This window comes from Symsagittifera roscoffensis, chromosome 7 (genome assembly GCF_963678635.1).
Source record: "Symsagittifera roscoffensis chromosome 7, txSymRosc1.1, whole genome shotgun sequence".
Taxonomy (NCBI): domain Eukaryota; kingdom Metazoa; phylum Xenacoelomorpha; order Acoela; family Convolutidae; genus Symsagittifera; species Symsagittifera roscoffensis.
In genome coordinates this window covers 36,878,338-36,901,418 of record NC_087068.1, presented here as the reverse complement: position 1 = coordinate 36,901,418, position 23,081 = coordinate 36,878,338, and the positions used below count along the sequence as shown (strand labels likewise).

The 23,081-nt window shown below is 39.1% G+C and overlaps 1 protein-coding gene across 1 annotated transcript in view; it reads left to right on the top strand.

Annotated features, from left to right (window-relative positions):
• Window positions 1-21,742, top strand: part of LOC134851540 (uncharacterized) — a 38,280-nt gene extending 16,538 nt beyond the window's left edge. Inside the window, exons 4-6 of the mRNA XM_063867669.1 lie at window positions 1,194-2,022; window positions 2,105-2,739; window positions 21,137-21,742. Coding sequence (XP_063723739.1) covers window positions 1,194-2,022; window positions 2,105-2,739; window positions 21,137-21,651 — 1,979 coding nt within the window. The 3' untranslated portion in view covers window positions 21,652-21,742. The remainder of the gene's footprint in view (window positions 1-1,193; window positions 2,023-2,104; window positions 2,740-21,136) is intronic.
• Window positions 21,743-23,081: the final 1,339 nt, after the last annotated feature.

The window sequence follows — 23,081 nt, the reverse complement described above, 5'->3', positions numbered from 1 at the left end:
TTGAGCGGTTTTTGAACGGTTTATCGAAAAAAACCGCTCAAAAACCGCGCAAGATTTGAACGGTTTTGAGCGGTTTATCTAAAAAAACCGCTCAAAAACCGCGCAAGATTTGAGCGGTTTTTGAGCGGTTTTTTTGGATAAACCGCTCAAAACTGTTCAAATCTTGCGCGGTTTTTGAGCGGTTTTTTTTTTTTTGATAAACCGTTCAAAAACCGCTCAAACCGCTCATTTTGAAGCAAGATTTTGAGCGTAATTGTCTAAAAAAACCGCTCAAACTGCTCAAATCTTGCTTCAAATTAGGTGAAAAATCTCGACTCGGGTTGACTTTTAAAGTAGTTTTAGTTTAAAACTCTACTAAATGTTAGTTACTAGAAAATAATTGACGTGTATATATTCTTAAACCAGTCTTTGTTTGAGCCATCAATTATCTATCCTAGCATGGTTTTATCCCCAGGTAAATTTCATTTTGAACAAGTCATACCGAACAACAAGTCAAGCCAAGTTTTGTGCAAAGTTCAGAGCACAATTCACTACTTATCTATTTTGGGTCTCGCGAAGTCGCTCCAAAATTCTAATGCCCTGAGTTCTCTGTTTTGGGTCGCACAAAGCTGCTCTGAATTTTCCAAGATCGGGCAAATTCGCGTCCGTTTTTCAATAATTCGTTAAACAAATAGTGTAACAAATAGTTGAACAAATTCTGATTCACAAATAGTAATAGTGAACCAAAAATTTGCCTGAGTGGCCTGAAACACGTGAGATTTGCTCATGTTACTATATTGCTCACTATAATCCACTGGTAACGCTCGAAAATTCTCAAGTGCTCAAAAAACATTCTTTTGAATGATAACAAATGACTTTATGGATTGTAGGTAATTGATATTATTTCGATCAGAGGCGGATCTAGGCTTTTCTCGAGCAGGGGGGAAGCTAAATTTAAAAAGTTTACGAGAACTTCACAACCTTTTTGGCAGACTAAATTAATTTCCGAGCGCTTCATGAAATTTTTATTTGCGCCGCGGCCATATTTTTAAAAAATAGGTCAAAAATGCCGTCTTAAGGTTGGTCGCCAAAAATGGATGTCGTCATTAAACATTAAGTAATACAAAAGGGGGACCCTTTGGTGATGAGTTGGTATTCCTTGCTGAAATTCTAAGATTGAAAATCTAAAAGTTTGATGGTTTTGTTTGATTTAGCAGCAGCAATGAGCAGTCAGGTATCCGAACCCCGAGACACTTGTATTGTTGAAGACATAAATGGAAACATGTTCAAGAAAATTCTGATCATTGGCAAAACAGGGACGGGGAAGAGCAGCCTGTGCAATGTGATTGCAGGCAAGGGCCACGATGCCACACTATTCCCCGTCTCTGCTGGAACGCAGGGTTGTACCGGAAGTACGACGTTTGGAAACGTGCACTATAACGGAAGCAGAGAACACCTTGTCTCTTTAATTGACACCATTGGATTTGACGATCCTGATAGGGATACAGACGCGACCATAATCTCGGACCTAGTGATGAAGTTAAGAAACAAGTGTGATCATGTCAATTTATTCATATTAGCCGTCAACGGAAGCGAAAGAAGATTAGACGGTTCTTTAATTGGAATGATAAAAATCTTCGAAGCCATGTTTGGACAAAATTTTTGGAAGCAGGCAATTATAGTTTTTACGTGTCTCAGAATGGATTCGGCAAGTGTTCAACATCGATTGAGAATAACCAAGCAGAGCGATGCCCAATTGGCAGTCAAATATATTTCGTCTGTGCAGGAGAAGTTTTCCAATGGAAGAGGATTGAAGTATATCATACTGGATGCATGCCGAGATGTAGGAAACAGGGAAGAAGAGGAAATTTTTCAAAAAGGGATGCGAGACTTGTGGCAGCTGGTTGAAAGAGCCTCTCCTCTCCCGACAGTGGATGTCAAGAAAGTTGAAACAGAGTCTAGGAAGCTGAAAAGACAGATGGAAGAGAGAGAAAAGCAACTCGCAGAAGTGGAACGGCAAAGACAACTTGAAATTGAACGCAGGTAATCATTTTTAAATTTTCTCACACGATAGTTTTATACAAGTAACATAATCTTACAGGGTCAAATGGTACTGATTTTATAGGGAAACGGAGATGAGAGAAATGCAATTGCAGTTCTCCCAACAGATGGACGCACTAAAGCAGAAAACTGAAGAGGATCGTCGCACTATGGAAAGAAAGCATGCCGAAGACTTGAACAAAATAGCCCAGGAAAGGCGAAAAGATCGAGAACTGTTAGAAGCGAAGCTGCGAAAAATGGAACAAGAAATGGAAAGTCAGTTGCTGAAAAAACAAACTGAAAATGAAAAACTGCAGAAGCAATTTGATGAACAGAGTGAGAAAAAAGATAGAGAGCTTGAAGAAAAATTGAAGAAAATTCAAAAGCAGCAAGAAGATCTTGAGAAAAAGTTATCAAATGAGCAAGACAATTCGAAGCTTAATGATCAAATCAGGAAGCTAAAGATACAGCAGGAAAAAATGGAGGAGAAACACAGAAAGGAAAAAGCGGAGCAGGAGGCTAAATTGAATGAAAAACAAGAGCAGATTAAAAAACAGGAGCAGGAACTCACTAAAAAGTTTGAACGGCAAAAACAGGAGGAAAAGACAAAGATGGAAGCAAAAGCAGCTGAGATGGAGGAAAAATTGCGACAGCAGCAGGCAACGGCAGCTGTAAAGGCACTGGAAGAGCAGAAAAAGAAAGCAGAAATGGAAACACAAGGTGAGAAATACTCAAAAAGTTTTCCGTTTTTCAATAAGTTTGCTTGATATTTCATTGACTTCTACCTTTTGTACTTTGGAAAAAGTGATATGGGTTAAGAACCGGATATAGAAAATAATTGCGGCTATTTGTCTCCAGCTTTTTAAATGAAAAAAGAACAATTAAACAATTTAAAAAAAACTACTTGTAACCGATTGTCATAGTCCGATTAAATCCGGACGCGAGACATTCACAAGTTATCCGAAATTCAAATAAATGCAATCTGACACTGCTCAATTATAGATTATTGGAGACTGATCATAATTTTGATGATATATAAACTAAAAGATGAAAATCTAAGATTAATTTAAGATTTTGATATCAAAGAGTCTTAAATATTGGCGACCACAATCTCAAGGACCCCAACCTCAAGGCCAATCTCGGGATCAATTTCGGGGCCAATCTCAAGGACCCCATCCGAAGGCCCATTCTCGGGACCTATAGTCAGGACTTAATTTCGGGGCCAAACTTGAGGGACCCAATCCGAAGGTCCCAGTCTCAGGACCTATCTTCAGGACTCAACTTTGGGGCCAATCTCAAGGACCTCGTCCGAGGACCCCAATCTCAGGGCCCATCTTCAAGACCCAATCTCAGGACCCTATTTCGGGATCAATCTCAAGGACCTCATCAGAGGGTCCCAATTTCAGGGTCCATCTTCAGGACTTGACCACAGAAGCCAAAATCGGCGATCGAATCTCAAGGAGCCCATCTGTCGGCGATCATGGTCCATTTTCAGGACTTGACCACAGAAGCCAAAATCGGCGATCGAATCTCAAAGAGCCCAAAGTCCCAATCTCAGCACTCGCCTTCAGGACCACGTCTCAAGGTGGCAATCACGGGCCCTATCCTCAGGACGCGATCCTCAAGGGCTACTGCAGGACTTGATTTCAGGATCCAACTCCGGGGCCTACTTCAAGGACCCCATCTGAAGAGACCCACTCTTAAGGACCCAATCTCAAGGTGCCAATCCCAGGCATTATCTTCGGGACGCGATCCTCAAGGCCTACTGCAGTACACGATTTCAGGATCCAACTTCGGGGCCAACCTCAAGGATTCCGTCTGAAGGTCCGAACCTCCAGGAACTCAACATCAACATCTCAATTTCAAAAAACTCAATCGAGATCTGTTTTGAAAGAGGTTTTTGCTCATTCAGAATCTATTTTGTGCTTAAACCTCCTGAAAAATTAAAGTCACTCAACAAAGTTTTCAGATCGAGAATCGATTTAGAAAAAGAACGTTTTTGTGCTATAGTTCAAAATTCAAATTGTTCTAAAATTTTTGCTAAACTTCAAATTAAAAAACTCTTCAATCTCAAGTGTGAAATTTTAATTTTTATTCGATCAATTTATTGATAATCCTCGGAGTACCAAGAAAGAATTTAACAAAAAAACCAGGTTTCCCCATATACAAAAAAAAATTAATAGACAAAAACCTGATAAACAAAATTTGTTTGAACCGAAACCAAAAAAAAATAGATTTATATCTCCTTACAAGTATATGCAGAAATTTGAATGCCTTAAATTGTCTAAAGCGTTAAAATTTCAAAAAAATCGTTCAAAACTGAAAAAAAGTAAAGTCAATTAACATGCCAAAAGTTTTCTCAAAACTTGTACAAAAGATAAGAACGCCCATAACATAACCTTTTATAACAAACTTTGCATCTCATTCGAAAGGTAAAATTGTTTTCTGAGTCAAGTCTCACCGCTAAGAAAATTATCAAAAATAATTGGTATTTAAAACGAGAAGTACGCGATACTTTATAGTTTCTTAAATGCTTATAAAAACCCTACACGAAATATGCACGCTCGAAGTGCCAACATGACCGTTCGTATCTTTTGTCTACAAAAAAAAACCAATTGGTACCTAAACCTACTTTCATCCACTCCAAAACTTCTGTTTTAACTTTATCAAGCCATTCCTATAACCTCTTCCTTACTTTAACAATGGCTCCAAAAATCTCACATCAAGCGTTCATAGAAATAACGGCTTTAGAAATGCCTGCTTGAACTGGAAGAATGATGCCTCTCCACTACGTACCCGCAAATTTTCACTAATGAATCAAATGCGACGGTATAAAAAATGCTACAAAGGGATACAAATAGATGGCTCCTCCAGTCACTGTACTCTGCATTTATCCTCACATAAGAGCCAGCAGAAGTTTTCTTGTGCGAACTTTAACAACGTACCCTGTTTTTACGGCAGCCATTAAATTTGATACTAATACAACAACGGCACCCGTTTGCGTTTTGCCAGCCAATCCGCTTTGACTGCACTACTCAAGAAATATACACTACGACAGGGAACTCCAGATCTATGCAACAGTTTTCATGGCCATCACATCGACGACAATATGATGATATATGCAGTCGAGCTGGTTCCTAAGAAAACCCAGAGTTCTACGGAAATGATCCATATCCATTGAGTCCATCACTACAACAGTCGCAGACTGGTGCGATAGGTCTCAACATGCACTCTACGGATCGACCGTTCTCAAGAATCGTAACTCCAGTCAATCACGGTCTCTGATAAACTGATCAAAACACAAACCACAAATTATTTCAATAGAGTCTCAAAATTTTCACGAAATTAGGCTCATAAAAATCGATGGTAACTCTTTAGAACGAATTAATTCGTTTGAGCTGTTCTAAACTGCAATAAGAAACAATCCCAAAAAAAATGATTTGGAAAAAAAATAAACTACCTGCAGTCCCTGTATGTCGAACAAAGACGTTGCGGAGAGTCCATATGGAGTTCGCATTTTGCTGAGATGGTCGATAACCGGCGCCTGCTTCATCAAAAGTTTTTAGATGAGCAGTGCAACTATCATCTAACCGGTTTCATAGACATAAAGCAACACGAGGATGCTTCCTTAAATGAAGTTGCTGAAAAATTTCGGAAAGTTGAAGAATTCGGCACAACTTCTAAGGTACCAAAGGACCATTTTCAAAGACACATACTAAGCAGTTAGACTTTATGCAACAAAGCGTTCAACATGACGGAAATTGCTACCAAATCAATTTGCATTGGAAGAACAACATGACGATGCCAAGCAATTACGTTGTTGCTTAAGCTCATATTGAATCTCTACAATGACGACTACAAAAGGACAAACTCACAATGCAATTCCACGACAAATCATCATCAACTGATATTGATAAAGGTTATGTGATACTCGTAACTTTCCTGCATCTGCGTCCGTTACAAAATGGTACCTACGGCATCATCAGGTTATAAATCCCCAGAAATCTGGTAAAATTCGAAGTGTATCAAAATCTGCATCGAAATTCAAGGGCATTTCTATCAATTCCTTTTTAGAGACGGGATCGTATATTTTTATTGAGGTGTTTGTGTGCTAATGAGGTTTAGAGAAAAACCAATAGCAGTTTCTGGGGATACAAAAGGCTTGTTCATGCAGATAGGCATAAAAAAGACGATAAAAACGAAAAGCAGTAAGAAAATACGCGTCTAGACTTCGGAGTTAAATGCTCACCCACCATTGCGATCTTTGCACTGCATCAAACAGCCGTCGACCTCTGCAAAAAAGAACCCAATATACAGCATGTAATTCATAATAAAATCTACATGGATAATTTCGTTTATTCCTTGGGCAAGCTACTGGAACCCGGGAATCAACTAAGGCAAAAAAAGGTGGCATTCCAAAAAATGGGACTCTATTTTAACGAAATTATATCGAATACTATAGAAGGGCTTGATTTTCTCAACGAACCCATTCCTGAAACTTTTAATACATTTCATCGGCTTTTGTGAGTGAAGTAGGATACGACGAATGTCACGCTCATTATTCAGCCCGTACTGAAAAGCAATTTAACAGCTAAAGAAACGTCACTACGTCAAACTCTGTCTACTGTAGCCAGAATCTTTTATCTTTCTGAATTGATGCTCCCTTTGTCAAAACACTCTAGATACTGCTTCGAAAGTTCTTGCAATCTGGTATAAGTTCGGATCAAGAAATTCCTGATGAATACATCCCGATTATCAAAAAATGGACTCGACCGTGAGGTCAAGTTAATATTGTGAAATTACCGAGGTTTATAGTCCATATAGACAAACATAGCGATATGCAAGTAAATGCTCTCACCGATGCTTCTCAGTGCGCCATGGCAGATTGCGTATACATCCTTATTTCAAACTAAGCCCATAAAGAATCATCATTCATGATTGGCAGAAGCAAGGTCAATTTCTGGACAGATATAAAGATAGTTTCTGGACGGATAGTGCGACTGTACTTGCATGGATCAACACAAGTACAGAGTCTTGATCAACACTCTAAGCTTGCATGGATCAACACTTCTGAAATCCAACATTAGCATTATATACCCGGTTAACGGAAACCTGCCAATCACGTTACAAGATGTATCCTGCTTCAGGACGTGGGACAGTAACCACCGGATTTTCTACTCTGATCAGAATCTGATTGACATCAACCAAAACTAATGATACTTAGCCGGTTTTCACAACTACAGATAATGAGAGAACTACTACACTAATTTTACATACCAATTTTATTGTGAAACGGGAAAACATTTCTACTAGCGCAAGGAAGGGAAAGAATCAATGATCTTTCGAGATGTTCCGATTGGCTTCTTCACTCCGTGCATCTGGTCGTGTTGTACAAATCAAAGACATTCTTCGGCAAAAACGAAAACCCAATTTTAGAATAGACGACCGGGAGATGGCTAAAACTCTACTCGACGAGCAATCACAACGAGCTACTTTCCCCGATACTTTTTAGCGTTTAACTACCAAGAAGGCATTGGACAACAAGGATGCTTTACTATCATACTCACTATTCATGGGTGTTAAACCTAATCGTGCGCGAGGACGAGTGAGACCTTCACTAACTCCAGGTGCAACTAAGTTCCCAATTTTTCGGCATGCAAAGGAACCTTCGATTCAATTTATGATTAAAAACACTCATCATAAAAACATGCACCTCGGCACCAAATTGGTACGATACTACTTGCAACAAAGCTTCCTAGTTTTGGGTCTCAGAAAAACCTTGAGACACTTATGCCATTATTATTTCTTCTGTCGCCGCTTTCAAGGGAAACGTTTAAACCCTTTCATGACTTGGCGCTTCGATGTCGCGTAATCTCATATCCATTAAAGAAGATTAGACTTGACTACATCGGTCCATTCTACTTTGCTGAAAACGTTACCAGAGAAAAAACTCCATTTGTCTTTATACTTGTTTAACAAGCTTGCAATCCACTAGAAAACTACTGATAATCTGACAACTGAAAAAAAATTAACAGCAGTTTTTAGATTCATGGTTCGACATGGTTCTCCTAAAGTAAATTTTCGGCTAACGCAGAATACTTTGTTGCCGCACGTAAGCAAATCATGAAACAACCCTCAAATATCAAGAAACACAAAATAGCTACCAATCTTCAGCAGAAGCCAATCGACTGGCGTGTTAACCCGCCATCTGCTCTTCATTTCGGTGGAGCGTGGAAATGTCTCGTTTCGATCATCAAACCAGTTTTTCCGTCCCTAATTTAGCTAACTTACAGAATAGTTTATGCCCACTTTTGATCAAAAAATGAAATTTCGAATCTATTTCGCATTTTTGAATCTATAAAACCGAAAAAAAACACTTTTAATCGCATATAGATAACTTAATACACTCGACGCGAACTTTCTACTAAAAAACTCAAACTTCTGAGTTTAGTTGGGAGGTCGAACGTTACAGGAACTACCTTAACGGATCGAACTTTGGAGTTATAGTGGACTATAAAGCTTATTTATCCATCCGCACTGTGAATCAAGCGAATGAAAAAAAAACGTATGACGCCCGATTAACACGCTCGGTTGGCAAAATACTACCATTTAAATTCACAGTAAAACACACCTCGCGAGGAAAGATATGGGTTTTCCAGATCTAGTTTCTAGATTTGCAAAATGTCCAAACGCCATACTTTGACGAAAAAACGTGAAACCGGTACAGTGAAAACATTATTAATTTACTTTACAATCCATTGGATGAAGATGGTATTATTGTAAGAAAAGCCATCTGATTGGCCACAGTTTGGAATACTTCAATGACCACTTAATCGAAGTTTTACGTAATAAACTTATCAGTTCGCTTCCACAACTTTTTAGTGTGAAACATGTGACTATTAACATACTTGTTCTGAACTTTGTACTTCAAATTGCATTCTCCTGGTTTATTCAAACAGGGAATTTTTTTCAGAGTTAATTTTATCAAATTAATTCTGATGGTTTCTTCGCAATTAATCAAAGTTTTGAAAAATCAAAGGCTATAAAAGTTTTAATAACTTTCAATGTATAAGTGTAAATTACCAAATTGTAGTTTCCTCGGCTCATTTAGTCTCCATTTATGTTGAAAGATCCAAAATAAAACACTTATTTTTGCAAACAAATGTAGAGAAATGTTAAAAAAAAACAAAATTTTCTTGGGACATCATTTCTTTTTTCAACTTCAAAAAATTTTCCTATAAATACAGACGAGAACATATTACTAATGCCGTGGGTAAAACAATTTGCATTAAACGGCCCATTATCTCAAAACAATTGGTACCTAACAGGTACGATTCAATCGAAATCAAGTTGCATTTCAATTAAGTACAACTGCAAACTTAGTACACAGTAAAAAGTCTGGTTGATAACAACGCAAAAAACTTTAGATCCAAGCTAATCAATCTGCATATAATCCCCATGATTGGGCGGCAATTAATCAAGTGAAGGACGGCTATCTGGATTTCCGTATCGCAAACAAAAAAAATGCATCGGAAAAAGAATACTAATTGAACCCCTCTGCCTCACCTACTAAACGAGGTTCATCATCCAGAAGACAACCGTTGACCATACACGCAAGCTTTTATAAGTTTTTCCGAAATGTGTCCATTAGTAACAATGGGGAGATAAGAATCGCAAAATCAAATACAAAGCAATTAGCTTGTTGGAATCCGCTATTAGTCTTCCAAACGGAAAAATTTTGGAAATGCCGACATCGCTTTTCTGAAAGAAAGAAACCAAAGACTTTCAATATAACTTCACATTCCCTTTTTAAACCACAGCTGCTCAGCTGCTAAACCAAAGATGCTTATAAAAGCTCTCCCACTCCAGACGAGAAAAATTGAACCTAGGACCCAGACAGAAGTGGTAATCACACTTCAACCTCCGGATCAAAATCACCTAGAGTGTCCAAGTTTGCGGATCAACCCAAGAAGAAGGGAAAATCTAAACAGAAGTACAGATTTTTGCCACAATCTTCGACAAACCTAAGTGCTAAGTTAACAAATTTTCCATGATATAGCCACATTCAGCATAATTACACTAAATTGATAAACTCTTCCGCATCAACTCATACCGTTAACATTTTAAGAACACTAAATCGCTATTTTCTAGCCTTCATTAATTGCTCTGTACTGAAATTTTTAAAACCATTCAGACAGTCACAGTTTTTCATAAAAACCTATGGATCAGTTATGCTCTTAAATCTTCATCCACCCCATCAATGTTGTTCTTAAATTGCACTTTAATTCCATACAACTTGTTTTGTTGTGATTTCTTCTTTGTTTTCCCAGTCACCAGAGGAAAGAGTATGAGTATTTAAGTTTTACCTTCACCTTGCTTAATTTTTCCCGAGTGAGGGAAGTGTTGGAATTGTTCTTTTAATCATCAGTTGATATTATTTCATCAGTTGCTATTCACTCGTCTTCTTTGTTATAGAAGTCAACGTCACTCGATTATCTTGTTGCTATAATTGCAATCCCACAAAACAAAAACCTGTCTCTGATTTGTCTCGGCTATCCATTCGCAGCCACCTTCATTTGTCGTTTTGCATGGACAACAATGTAAATTGATCTCCTAATATCGTCTCCATGTAAAAAGGCCTTTTTCACATCTACAGCTGAACTTCTCCCCTTTGCTTACGTTATTAGGAATCCCGAAAATAAGCCAACTGATTTCGAACTTTTCCTTGTATTGTTTACCAAAAATTTCCGCGATTTGCAAGTATATTCTCCACTTGTCTCAAACCATCTTTCTCCATATTCTATGAGTCCAGTCGTCTTAATTGTGTTAGGGGCTACCTATTTAGATGTCAATCATTTCAGTTGATACCTATCATGATTTATATTCTTGAGAAATTCTCATATCACTACTAAGTGATAGCTGGTACCTGCCTGTCAATCAGCCTAGGTCTGTCTACTAGTTGACCTCTCATTCAGTGTCTGAATTATATGAGTTATAATCAACTTGAATAACCTTAAACAACCGTATCGTTTTACCATACTTTGATATGGCCTAGCCAGTGGATGGAGGAAGAAAAACCCCCCTTGGAATTGTTGCATTCTGGCCTCCGAATCAAGTGGAGCCGCAACCACTCTGGAAACATTGAAAGCAAAGATTTCCTTAGGCGATAGTGGCGAAACATGGAGTAGTTCTAAACAGAAATACAAATCATTGCACTGGGAGGTGTTGGAAGAAAATCAAGGTAAGATGGAGAGAGGACACTCATCTCTAATTTGCACTTATGTCTTAGACACGAAGGACAATGGGCACTGCATAATCAGCACCCACACTTGGATATGGAAACGATCCGATACCCGCAATTTTTAGAATTATGTGTTGCGTTTTTCAAGAAGGAGCGGAATGAGACATACGAAATGTATCAATTATTGACCAGGAAACGAAAAGAAGGGCAGAGTTTGGAGTATTTCTACGCGGAACTCAGTGGAATGGCAGCGAGTTGTAATCTGGGTACTCAGGAGCAAAAAATGGTGAAAGACAGATTTATTTTAATTATGCGGAACAGGGACGCTCAAAACGATTTGTGCCGAGAAACAAAAACTCCTGGAACATACCAGAATGGGGGGAGTCCGAACGCGAGATCGGAGATGCTTTAATTGCGAGCAGTTGAATTACACTCCGGAACACCGACAAAGATGCCCAACAAGATTCGTCACGTTCAATTTTTGCACAAAGTGGGTCATTTTGAGAAGACATGCTGTGGAAAGAAGTTGTCACGTGTAAGACAATCAATAGGACTTATCAAGGGCATGAAATGCTTGAAGGAGAAGATATCCTCTCGGTTTATGTTAGTTCACAACATGCTAATTCTGTAAGATTCTTGAAAAGGGATTCGCTGTCATCGGAGAGCTTCGATGATTATATGGTCATGGCGATACGACGCAAGAGGGAGACACTATTAACGATTGCGTGACAAAGCTAAAGATCAGCATAACTGGACACCCAATGAATAATTGGATTGACAATGGATCGCCTATATCTATACTCACATTGGAGGTCTTAAGGAAAACATTGGGAAGAACTGGAGTTGACCTGAAACAGAACAACACTAAAGACGAAGAGTTTCGAGACTAGAGTTTTAATTGCCTTTACTTGTTTTGAAAAGTGGACGTGGACTTAGCATCAAACGGTTGGAAAACACGAGCAGAAGTAAGGGTCATCGGAAGAAGCAGAAGCAGACCCTCAATTGTGGGATGCAACCTCACGGGGAAGCTGGGCCCACAACTCATGCACGCCAATCCAACCAATTCAAGGGGAGCAGTTATGAGTACCCAAGAGGCGGAAATTGCATGCGGGAGCGAGCAAACCGAAGAACCAGAGTACCAGGACATGGAACCTTGGCAACATTATTTTAGTAAGCTTTTCCCAAAATTTTCACTAGAACTGGAAAAATTAGGAATTATAAGGTCCAGGCTGAAATTTTCAAAAATTTCGTACCGGTTAAACAAAAACGTCGAGGGGTGCCAGTGACACGCCAAGCAAAGTGGATAAGGAGATCGACAAATTACTGGCACAGGGCCACATAGAAAAATTAAAGGAATGTTCGGATCGATATTTTGTTTCGTCAATTATATTTATCGTAAGAAAGGACAGCTCGGAGATATTAGCGCTTGCTTTGCGAGAAGCTAATAAACAGGTGCATAAAAATAGTCAATAGCTAATAATCAGATGCCGAACATAGATTAATTTTTACAAGCGATATGACTTCTTAATTCCGAGGAAAAACAAAGGGACAAGTACTTTACCACGATGGATTTAACTTATGCGTAGGGGCAAATCCCACTTGGTGAAGAAACGGGCGTGCTTTGCAGTTTCTCACTGGTGGGCTTTTATTGATGATATCTTGGTTTCAACCAAGAGAACCGGAGTGGAAAACCAATCGTTGGTTGAGATGAGCCTTCAAAAACTGAACCGTGAGACCATATCATTGAAACAACCAAAATGAGAGTTCGCAAAGCAATATTGCGAGTGGCTCGGACACCGCATTACGGAATCGGGAGTAACACATCTGAAACGGAAAACCACGCCAATTGACGCGCTCGCTGCCCCAAAGAACTGTCACGCAATTAAAATCATTTATGGGCTCGATTCACTCTTTATACATACCTACTGGCAATAGCAGAACTGTCAGCGCCACTAACACCGCTTCTTGGCAGTGTCAAAACGCGTTTCAAAAAATGAAATTGGGGGTAGCAAACATCGTCGAATTAAAGCCTTTTGATATTCAAAAAGATATTAGAATTATCTGTGACGCGAGTCAAAATGGTCTCGGAGTGGTAATCGAACAATTAGGTACAGAAATGGGGCGCCCAATCTCATTCGCATCACAATATTTAAACGCAGCGGAAAAAAATACTTCACTAATGAGCTGGAATTGTTGGCAATTGAGTGAGGGGCCGAATATTTCAGAAACTATATGTATGAAGACCATTTACTGTATTCGCAGATCATAAGGCTTGAATTCCATATCTCAACAGAAATACTAAGAAAAACAAAACCCTTTCTTCGAGATTAACACGATGGCTAGACAGACTAATTCCGTTCGATTTCGTCAGAGAACATAAACCGCGAAATCAATCGCAGCAAAAATCGGAGCAAAAATCGGAGCAAAAATCGGCAAAAATCGCGAAATCAAACGGAGCAAAACCCCCAAAGCCTTTTAGTCAATACGATAACTTATTCACCGTAGCTAAACTGAACTCTATAGGGAAATTCCTTAGTTTCAAGGTCGATGGTCAGCCCCTTGCTAAACGAAATAGTATGGTTCGAAATAGAAGAAACTGGTTCTAATCAATTTTAACAGGACTCGTCCAGAAGAATCGAGAACGGGAAATATGCGTACGAACATCAATGGTTGAGAGCGGAAAGACATGCGTGAGATAGTAGGCCGATAAAAATTGATACATTAACATACCGCATACGTCAACTAAATCAAAGGAATATTCAGTGTGCGCTATATGTCGTTCACCTGGAAGACGGTTCATTAAGTCTAATTTACTACGAAGAAATAAAATGGAATAAATAACAAATTGTTCTTTTTCAGTCATCAAAATTGATTCAAAAGTAAATTCTCCAATCAGACTAAACCCTAATTTGGAAGTAGCGATGGAATAACTGTTTTATATCTAGTAGTCCAGCCATCTCTAAATATGCACGAGATTTGAGAAATATTACAGTTCTGTGCATTTCACTAAATTTCCAGGTGAATTAGTTCCAATTAAAAAACTAATACCACGCGATTATAAAATTGTTACAAAATCTACAGCCTTGTTGACTTGTTTAATTTGGGATTTATCCCTTCAAGCATACCTGCGGATGTCATTTTACTGAAAATTAAAGAAGCCTTACAAAAGATGACCAACCTGAAGGAGGAGTTGACGAAGATGGGGAACCTACTGGGCTCAATACGCCAACGATCCTTCACTCAAGGATAACTGCATTTGGTTAGACGGGCGACTGGTAATTCGTCTAACACTCCAAGTACCGGTCGAAGCACGGATTCGCTTTACCAGCATGGGAAGCGAAACGTGTTCGAGGCAGCTCGGTATGTTTGGTACCCCTATATGAACCGAAGTCTGGCGGCGAAAGCGACGTACTGTCAACAGTGCACGGATGCGGGTATGAACCAAAAAACCTTGCTACCCAAAGGAGATGTCGGAACACTCCCGAACTAAGGGAACCGTGTGAATATTTACATTTGGACTTATGGGGCCTCATAAGCAATTTAAATGAAGAGAAAAAGTATGTTTTAGCCGCGACGGACAGTTTTTCAAAGTGGCCATCGGCTATGGTTAATTCCATCAACACGTCGGATAAAAGACAAAGTATAAAACTTTCGGGAAAGTATATCTACCAATACGGAGTACCTCGAAGAATCCACGTAGACCAAGGGTCATGTTTTACGTCCAAAAAGCTTTACGTGCAAAAATTTTCTGTAACAGCGAAGGCATGGAGGTAATATACTCCCCAGTAAATGAATTTGTGCTCACCTATGCAACCGAAAAGAAGCATAAACCTCGAGTGTATGGTCAACGAAGCGTTAGGCGCATTGCGTTTCTCAAAAAATGCGACTACGAAACTAACACCTTTTGAAGCACATCACGGCCGAGAAGCGGATAAAATTTTGCGTAATCTCTTGAAAATACCAAGTCTGAAAAATCTGAACGGGAGTAAGGTCCTAAAACAAAAATGTTCGGAGACTAACGCAATGTTTACCCACAGCACTCAAAGTGGGCAGAAAGGTCGGACCTGGTGTTCCCCCCAACTCTTAGAAAGGAACTCGTGATTCTAGACAGCAATCAGCAAATGGAAAGTGAGGAAGAGGAGGGGTCAAAGGACAATTTGTCTCACCAAGGGGGTGGGGAGGCCGCCGACATCTGCCAGCGTACTACCAGCAGTACGCTAAGCCGGTACAAACTATTAAAGTCTATTATAGTATCTGAATCTAAACATACCATCTAATTGAAAAACTGGTCTGTACTTTGAAAAAGTGCCGTAGCAGCGAAACATAAACAGACTGCTCCGAAGAAACGTAAAACGACGACAGTGACCGAAATGCTACAAGTGCGAAACTAGGAGTTACACGAAGTCCTAAATCGAAGCGGCCAAAAACTGTAAATATTCCGAAACAAGCAATAATTGCCGAGCCATCTGAGGACTCGGACGGTGAGGACTATCAGCCATTGTACTTGATACCATTACGACTACCAGTCGAGTTTGCGGCGCGGGAAGAAGTACTCGCAGCGGGTCAAGGGACGAGCGGAACGACGAAGCACGAGAAACAGGGAACGGGAGCTAAAGTGCGGAATACGAAAACAAAACGGGGGAAGGAGAGCCAAAACAGACCGGCATTAGTCTCGAGAGATTGTCTTTTGAACAGCCGCCAGGACGAAGGAGATTCGGAGGCACAGAGCGAGAGTTCGGGGACTCAATGAAGTACGAGGCGTTCAAAACCTGTAAATAAGATGGGAGGGGTGATGATTGAATTGATCATTAGAGATATCTAAGGGGTGGCAAACAAGTGGAAGTATCCAGAGGAGGACAAAAACTGAAGCTGAAAAACTAGTTCCCCAGAGAGAGGGCTGTGCATAATCCTAAAACTCAAAGTTTCTTCGTGTTGCTAGTTACGACATCATATTTCAATGTTGCTACTTCTTACAATAAGTTTAACTTACTATGTTTTTCAACTTCACATCCGTAGGGAAATGTGAGCGGCTACCTATTTGGATGTCAATCACTTTAGTTGATACCTATCATCATTTTTGTTTTTGTTTATATGAGTTTCTCATATCACTACTAAATCAAAGGAATATTCAGTGTGCGCTATATGTCGTTCACCTGGAAGACGGCTCATTAAGTCTAATTTACTACGAAGAAATAAAAAGGATTAAATAACAAATTGTTCTTTTCCAGTCATCAAAATTGATTCAAAAGTAAATTCTTCGATCAGACTAAACACTAATTTTGAAAACAGCGATGGAATAACTGTTTTAAATCTTGTAGCCCAGCGATCTCTATATATGCACGGGATTCGAAAAATATTACAGTTCTATCCATTTCTTCTAAATTTCCAGGTGAATTAATTCCATTTAAAAAACCTAATACCACGCGATTATAAAAATGTTACAAAATCTACAGCCTCACCTGACTTGTTTAATTTGGGATTTATCCCTTTAAGCATACCTGCGGATGTCATTTTACTTAAAATTAAAGAAGCCTTACAAAAGATGACCAACCTGAAGGAGGAGTTGACGAAGGTGGGAAAACATTGGGCTCAATACGCCAACGATCTTTCACTCAAGGACAACTGCATTTGGTTAGACGGGCGACTGGTAATTCGTCTAACACTCCAAGTACTGGTAGAAGCACGGATTCACTTTACCAGCATGGGAAGCGAAACGTGTTCGAGGCAGCTCCGCAAATTTGGTACCCCTATATGAACCGAAATCTGGCGGCGAAAGCGACGTACTGTCAACAGTGCACGGATGCGGGTATGAACTAAAAAACCTTGCTACCCAAAGGAGATGTCGGAACACTCCCGAACTAAAGGAACCGAGTGAATGTTTACAGTTGGACTTATGGGGCCTCATAGGCAATTAAAATGAAGAGAAAAAGTATGTTTTGGCCGCGACGAACAAATTTCAAGGTGGCCATCGGCTATGGTTACTTCCATCAACACGTCGGATAAAAGACAAAGTACTCAAATTTCGGAAAAGTATATCTACCAACACGGAGTACCTCGAAGAATCCACGTAGACCAAGGGTCATGTTTTACGTCCAAAAAGTTTCAAAATTTCTGTAACAGCGAAGGCATCGAGGTAATATACTCCCCAGTGAATGAATTCGTGCTCACCTATGCAACGGAAAAGGAAATTAAATCTCTAGTGTGTATGGTCAACAAAGCGTTAGGCGAATTGCGTTTCTCAAAAAATGCGACTACGAAACTAACAACTTTTGAAGCACATCACGGCCGAGAAGCGGATATCATTTTGCGTAATCTCATGAAAAGACCAAGTCTGAAAAATCCGAACGGGAGTAAGGTCCTAAAACAAAAATGTTCGGAGATTAACGCAATGCTTAACCACAGCACTCAAAGTGGGCAGAAAGGTAAGCATTGCGGGTTCGAACTAAAAAAACCTTGCTACCCAAAGGAGATGTCGGAATACTCCCGAACTAAAGGAACCGTGTGAATGTTTACATTTGGACTTATGGGGCCCCATAAGCAATTTAAATGAAGAGAAAAAGTATGTTTTGGCCGCGACGGACAGTTTTTCAAGGTGGCCATCGGCTATGGTTACTTCCATCAACACGTCGGATAAAAGACAAAGTACTCAAATTTTCGGAAAAGTATATCTACCAACCCCCAACCTGGTGTTCCCCCCAACTCTTAGAAAGGCACTCGTGATTCTAGACAGCAATTAGCAAATGGAAGTTGAGGAAGAGGAGGGGTCAAAGGACAATTTGTCTCACCAAGGGAGTGGGGAGGCCGCCGACATCTGCCAGCGTACTACCAGCAGTACGCTGAACCGGTACAAACTATTGAAGTCTATTTATAGTATCTGAACTAAACATACCATCTAATTGAAAAACTGGTCTGTACTTTGAAAAAGTGCCGTAGCAGCGAAACCCAAACAGACTGCTCCGAATAAACGTAAACCGATGACAGTAACCGAGATGCTACAAGTGCGAAACTAGGAGTTACACGAAGTTCTAAATCGAAGCGGCCGAAAATTGTAAGCATTCCGAAACAAGCAATAATTGCCGAACCATCTGAGGACTCGGACGGTGAGGACTATCAGCCATTGTACTTGATACTATTACGACTACCAGTCGAGTTTGCGGCGCGGGAAGAAGTACTCGCAGCGGGTCAAGGGACGAGCGGAACGACGACGCACGAGAAATGGGGAACAGGAGCTAAAGTGCGGAATACGAAAACAAAACGGGGGAAGGAGAGCCAAAACAGACCGGCATTAGTCTCGAGAGATTGTCTTTTGAACAGCCGCCAGGACGAAGGAGATTCGGAGGCACAGAGCGAGAGTTCGGGGACTCAATGAAGTACGAGGCGTTCAAAACCTGTAAATAAGATTGTAGGGATGATGATTGAATCGATCATTAGAGATATCTAAGGGGTGGCAAACAAGTGGAAGTAACCAGAGGAGGATAAAAACTAAAACTGAAAAACTCGTTACCCAGAGAGAGGGCTGTGCATAATCCTAGAACTCAAAGTTTCTTCGTGTTGCTAGTTACGACATCATATTTCAATGTTGCTACTTTTTACAATAAGTTTAATTTACTATGTATTTCAACTTCACATCCGTAGGGAAATGTGAGCGGCTACCTATTTGGATGTCAATCACTTTAGGTGATACCTATCATCATTTATATTCTTGTTTATATGAGTTTCTCATATCACTACTAAGTGTTAGCTGGAAACTGCCTGTCAATCAATCTAGGTCTGTCTAGTTGTTGACCTCTAATTCAGTGTCTGAATTATATGAGTTAGAATCAAGTTGAGTTAACCGTAAACAACCGTACCGTTTTACCATACCTTGATAATTGTTACATTTTTTATCTTTTTCCAACGTTCTAAATGGGATCAACAGGCTAATTTTTATCGAATTCTGCTAGTTTCTGACCATATCGCATATCGCTCATCCGTTCAATTGTTCGCTTTTCGTCTCGTGAAAAACCTTCATCTACGCTTCTCATATATGCGTAGCTGCGATCAAATCAGAGAGGGTAAAAACAACGTTTGCCCATAATGATTCCTTCTGACGTATATCATTCTCTGTCTAGTGTTCATTGATATACTTAGTTCGGTTTTGAAACATCAACGCCTCCTTTTCGCTCATGCTTGTGCCGTCTGATGTATTAAACTAGTATTTTGAAGTGTCTTGACCTCTGTTGACATCTATCATAAATAAAGGATCGAACTGGCATCCCGAGAGATCATTATTCCCAGCAAAGGACCTACCTTTTTTGCAATCTGACATCCCCGGGGCTATCCCCTAACCTTTTTTCATTCTATGTCTTTTCTGGGTTGTTTTGATTCTGGCTATCGTTTTTCTGTCAATTTTGTCGTTGGCAATACTCACACTTTTCTACTTCTCGTTGGATGTTTCTTTCCCGACTCCCCGGTTTCTTGTCTCACTTTCACGTTTCATGCTCACTGTCATCTTTTTCTTCGTCATGTCTCGTGACCATTTCCTGTCTTTCGCTAGCCGTTGTCTAATGTTCTAGAGCTCGTCTCTGTCTTTTTTCTGTTTTTTCCGTTCTTTTTTACTCGAATTTTCTTACCACTGGTCTTAATCTTGCTAGTTTTTCACTCGTGGACACTCTTGCTAAAAATTGGCCCATTCTCTCTTTCTGGGAGGGCGATAAACCTGAGGAATGTCAGTCAGCTCTAAGTAGCTCCAGATCAATGGACTGCTCTCATAGATACTCCAGATGAGGTCATGATTACTACAGCCAGCCTTACTACCCGACCACCATCCACCATCAGGGCAGGGCTAAGAAGTGGATCTGACCATACTTCATGTAAAGCTCCAGTCAGGAGCCAAAAGGAGGGAGTGGTTGAGAAGCGTACCACAGTCGTCCGTTGTAAACTCATAAATTAATCGAACTACTTCTTGAATGAAGAAGCGCACTTCATTTTTCGGAGACTGTTGCGAAAGTTTGTACAAATTGTAGAAGTGTATAATGCAGATACTAAGGACTAATTCATCATGAGTATTAATAGTTAGAAGGCCAGTAACCCCAGGGGAAAATTTTCAAAAACAAAACTGCTGTATTCAAATGATTAATATAAATCACTTTGACCATCAAAGTTGATAATCTATCTACTCCTGTAATAATAAATTTTAAAAATTGATTTGAAAAATCAGACGTGAAAAAATCAAGATTATTGATAAAAGTTCATTTAACGCATCCTTTAGTTCGGAAAGCTCTATGACGATCTTATCCGTATTAAAAACAATAATTTGATTGAATCATTGATTCACCTGTCTCTGTGATTAACTTTTTAAAAGCTTATGTCAAAAAGTAAAATTCTAAAAGTTGTGAAATTTCAATCCATATAATTTATTTTCTCAATTCCTAAAAGTAAGGGCGTTAAGATTCAAACTAATGTTAAGGTACGTCGACATGTTGATATGATAATCGGCTATCAATTTATAGAAAAATTATGACAGTTGAAATTATTGGATTTATTATGATAACATTATAATAGTACTTCTTGAGTAACGAAGTAAACATTATACTAACGGAATGAAATCAACAATATCTGACTGAAACCAGAAGCTTCTCTTCTTTATAGACTCACTGGAAGCCAAATAACCGATTACTTCTTCCAACTCCAAATTAATATCGCTTATTCGTTCTTTCATTCAAGTCTATGTACAACGTAATGAAAATTATTTGAAGTTTACTTTAAAACTTTTATAGGGCGGCGGCTGTAGTAAACCTTGAAAATTATATAATTCACCTTTATAATTTTGTCTCAGCGGAACCGGATAAGTGGAAATTGGGATATTATAGTTATGGTTATTATCAACTGTTTCAGCTCAGTGGAAGAAGACTGCAGATACAATGTTGAAAGGAACAAGTGGGAAGAACACAGAGGATACAGCAGACGAGATCAGAGATGCCTTTATGATAGCATACCCTGAGAGAATTTGGTTCATCACAGTTCAATCTAAAAACAGTGATTTTAGTGTCAAGTGTAAAGATGGAGTTGGTGAGACGGCAGAGTGGATGAACAAGACAGAGTATCCCTATAATATGCACATCTACTCTGTCCCTTTTTCAGACTACAACCGCATCAGTGCAACTGAAGAGGAGAAGGAGAAGGGAGAGAGTGTGGCGAAGAGTGTGTTGTCTGATATGGAGAGTAGAGTGGGTGTGACGTCACAGAAGATAAGAGATGAGGTCATTTCTCGTCTGGATAGAAGTGGACACAAGTGGATGTATGTTGGAGTGGGGAGTGGAGCTGGAGAGTGGGCTCGTTATAATTTCACGAGTCGCGATGTTTACACAAGTGGCTCTAAATACTCTATTATAATCTTCTTAGGAGACTGAACAGAGCCAAGCGACTAAAAACTTCTAACCTAGTTCAATCATCTATCAATCTTCTCTCAATATCGTTACACCAATGCTACAGTATCTCTTATAGTTTTTAATTTAACTATTGTAAATAAAAAAACTGAATGTCTCGAAAACCATCAAATAAACATATCAAAAGCTGGAAGTTGACTATAAATGTGAATTTCCAATCCAAGTTGCAGGAGGTTTGGGAAATATACAAAACAAAATGTTTCGTTTGAAATCGATGATGGACGAAGTGTTCTTTCTCAAAAACGAAAAAACTTTGTTGCGAAAAGAAAAATGTTCATAAAACTAAGCAGATGACTGGGTGTTATCGTGACAAAAAACATACAGCTTTTTTCTGTAAACCCTTTTCGGTAAGCCCATGGGACTAATCACGGCTAAAATGACTAAAGTTTTTGATCCGACAACTGAAAGTAGGGGGAAAATATGTACTACTTTTTAATTTATTTTCGGCTCTAATGGCGCGTATGTGGAGGTAGAGTGATACACCAGAAAAAAAAGTTTTTCATTTTTGATACGATGAGTAATTAACAGTTTCAACAAATGTTATCAGTCGAGCAAAATCGGCCTGAAGTTTTTTCTCTGACAAGTTAGAGCAAACTGATTACGCTGCTACAATCAACTAAGTCCGATAGAACTTCATGTTTATTCGATTATCAAATTGTTCAAAGTTCCTGCAGGTTAAAACGTTCAAAATTGTAAGAACAATTTTGAACTGTTTTTCAAGATAACTGTGGTCTGAATTGAATGTCCTTTTCTACTTCCAGCGCAACCATCTAAACGTATTTGAATTAGCCTCTTAGATTGAATTTCCTTTGCATTAAGACTGCTCTTAAAAAGAAGATACCCCGAAACTTTACATTGTTCCTTAAAGTTCAAGCAATAAGACATCTTTCAAAGAAATTCAACTGTTTATAAAATTTTAAAATAAACAATTTGAAAATCAAATTTTTCAGCACATTCTTTTTAAAATAGTCCCCCTCACTCTATTTAAAGTTGAGGAAAATGTTATTAGCGTCTAGCAGCAAAAATGTATCAAAGAAAATTTACGTCGATTGCCTCAATTCAAATTAGAAAAATTTCTGAGCCGAATTTCGATTTCGCGGTAATAGAATAAGGCGTATCGCGCATCTCAAATCAATTGAAACATCAATTGAAATCTAAGTTACAGCTGTCAAACGTTCGTAAGTGGCATAAGCACAATAATGAAATTTTAAAAAGAAAGAAAAGCCACTTAATTCGAAATAACTTTTAGTTCAACTTTCTATATGCTAGTCTCGAAGATAAAAAAACTAAATAAAAACAAGACTGCTCGCATCAGGTCTAAGCCATGAATGTTACGTTTGTTTTTTATAGAGGTCTAAGCTCTATTAGCATGATTAGCATGAGCAGTATTAACA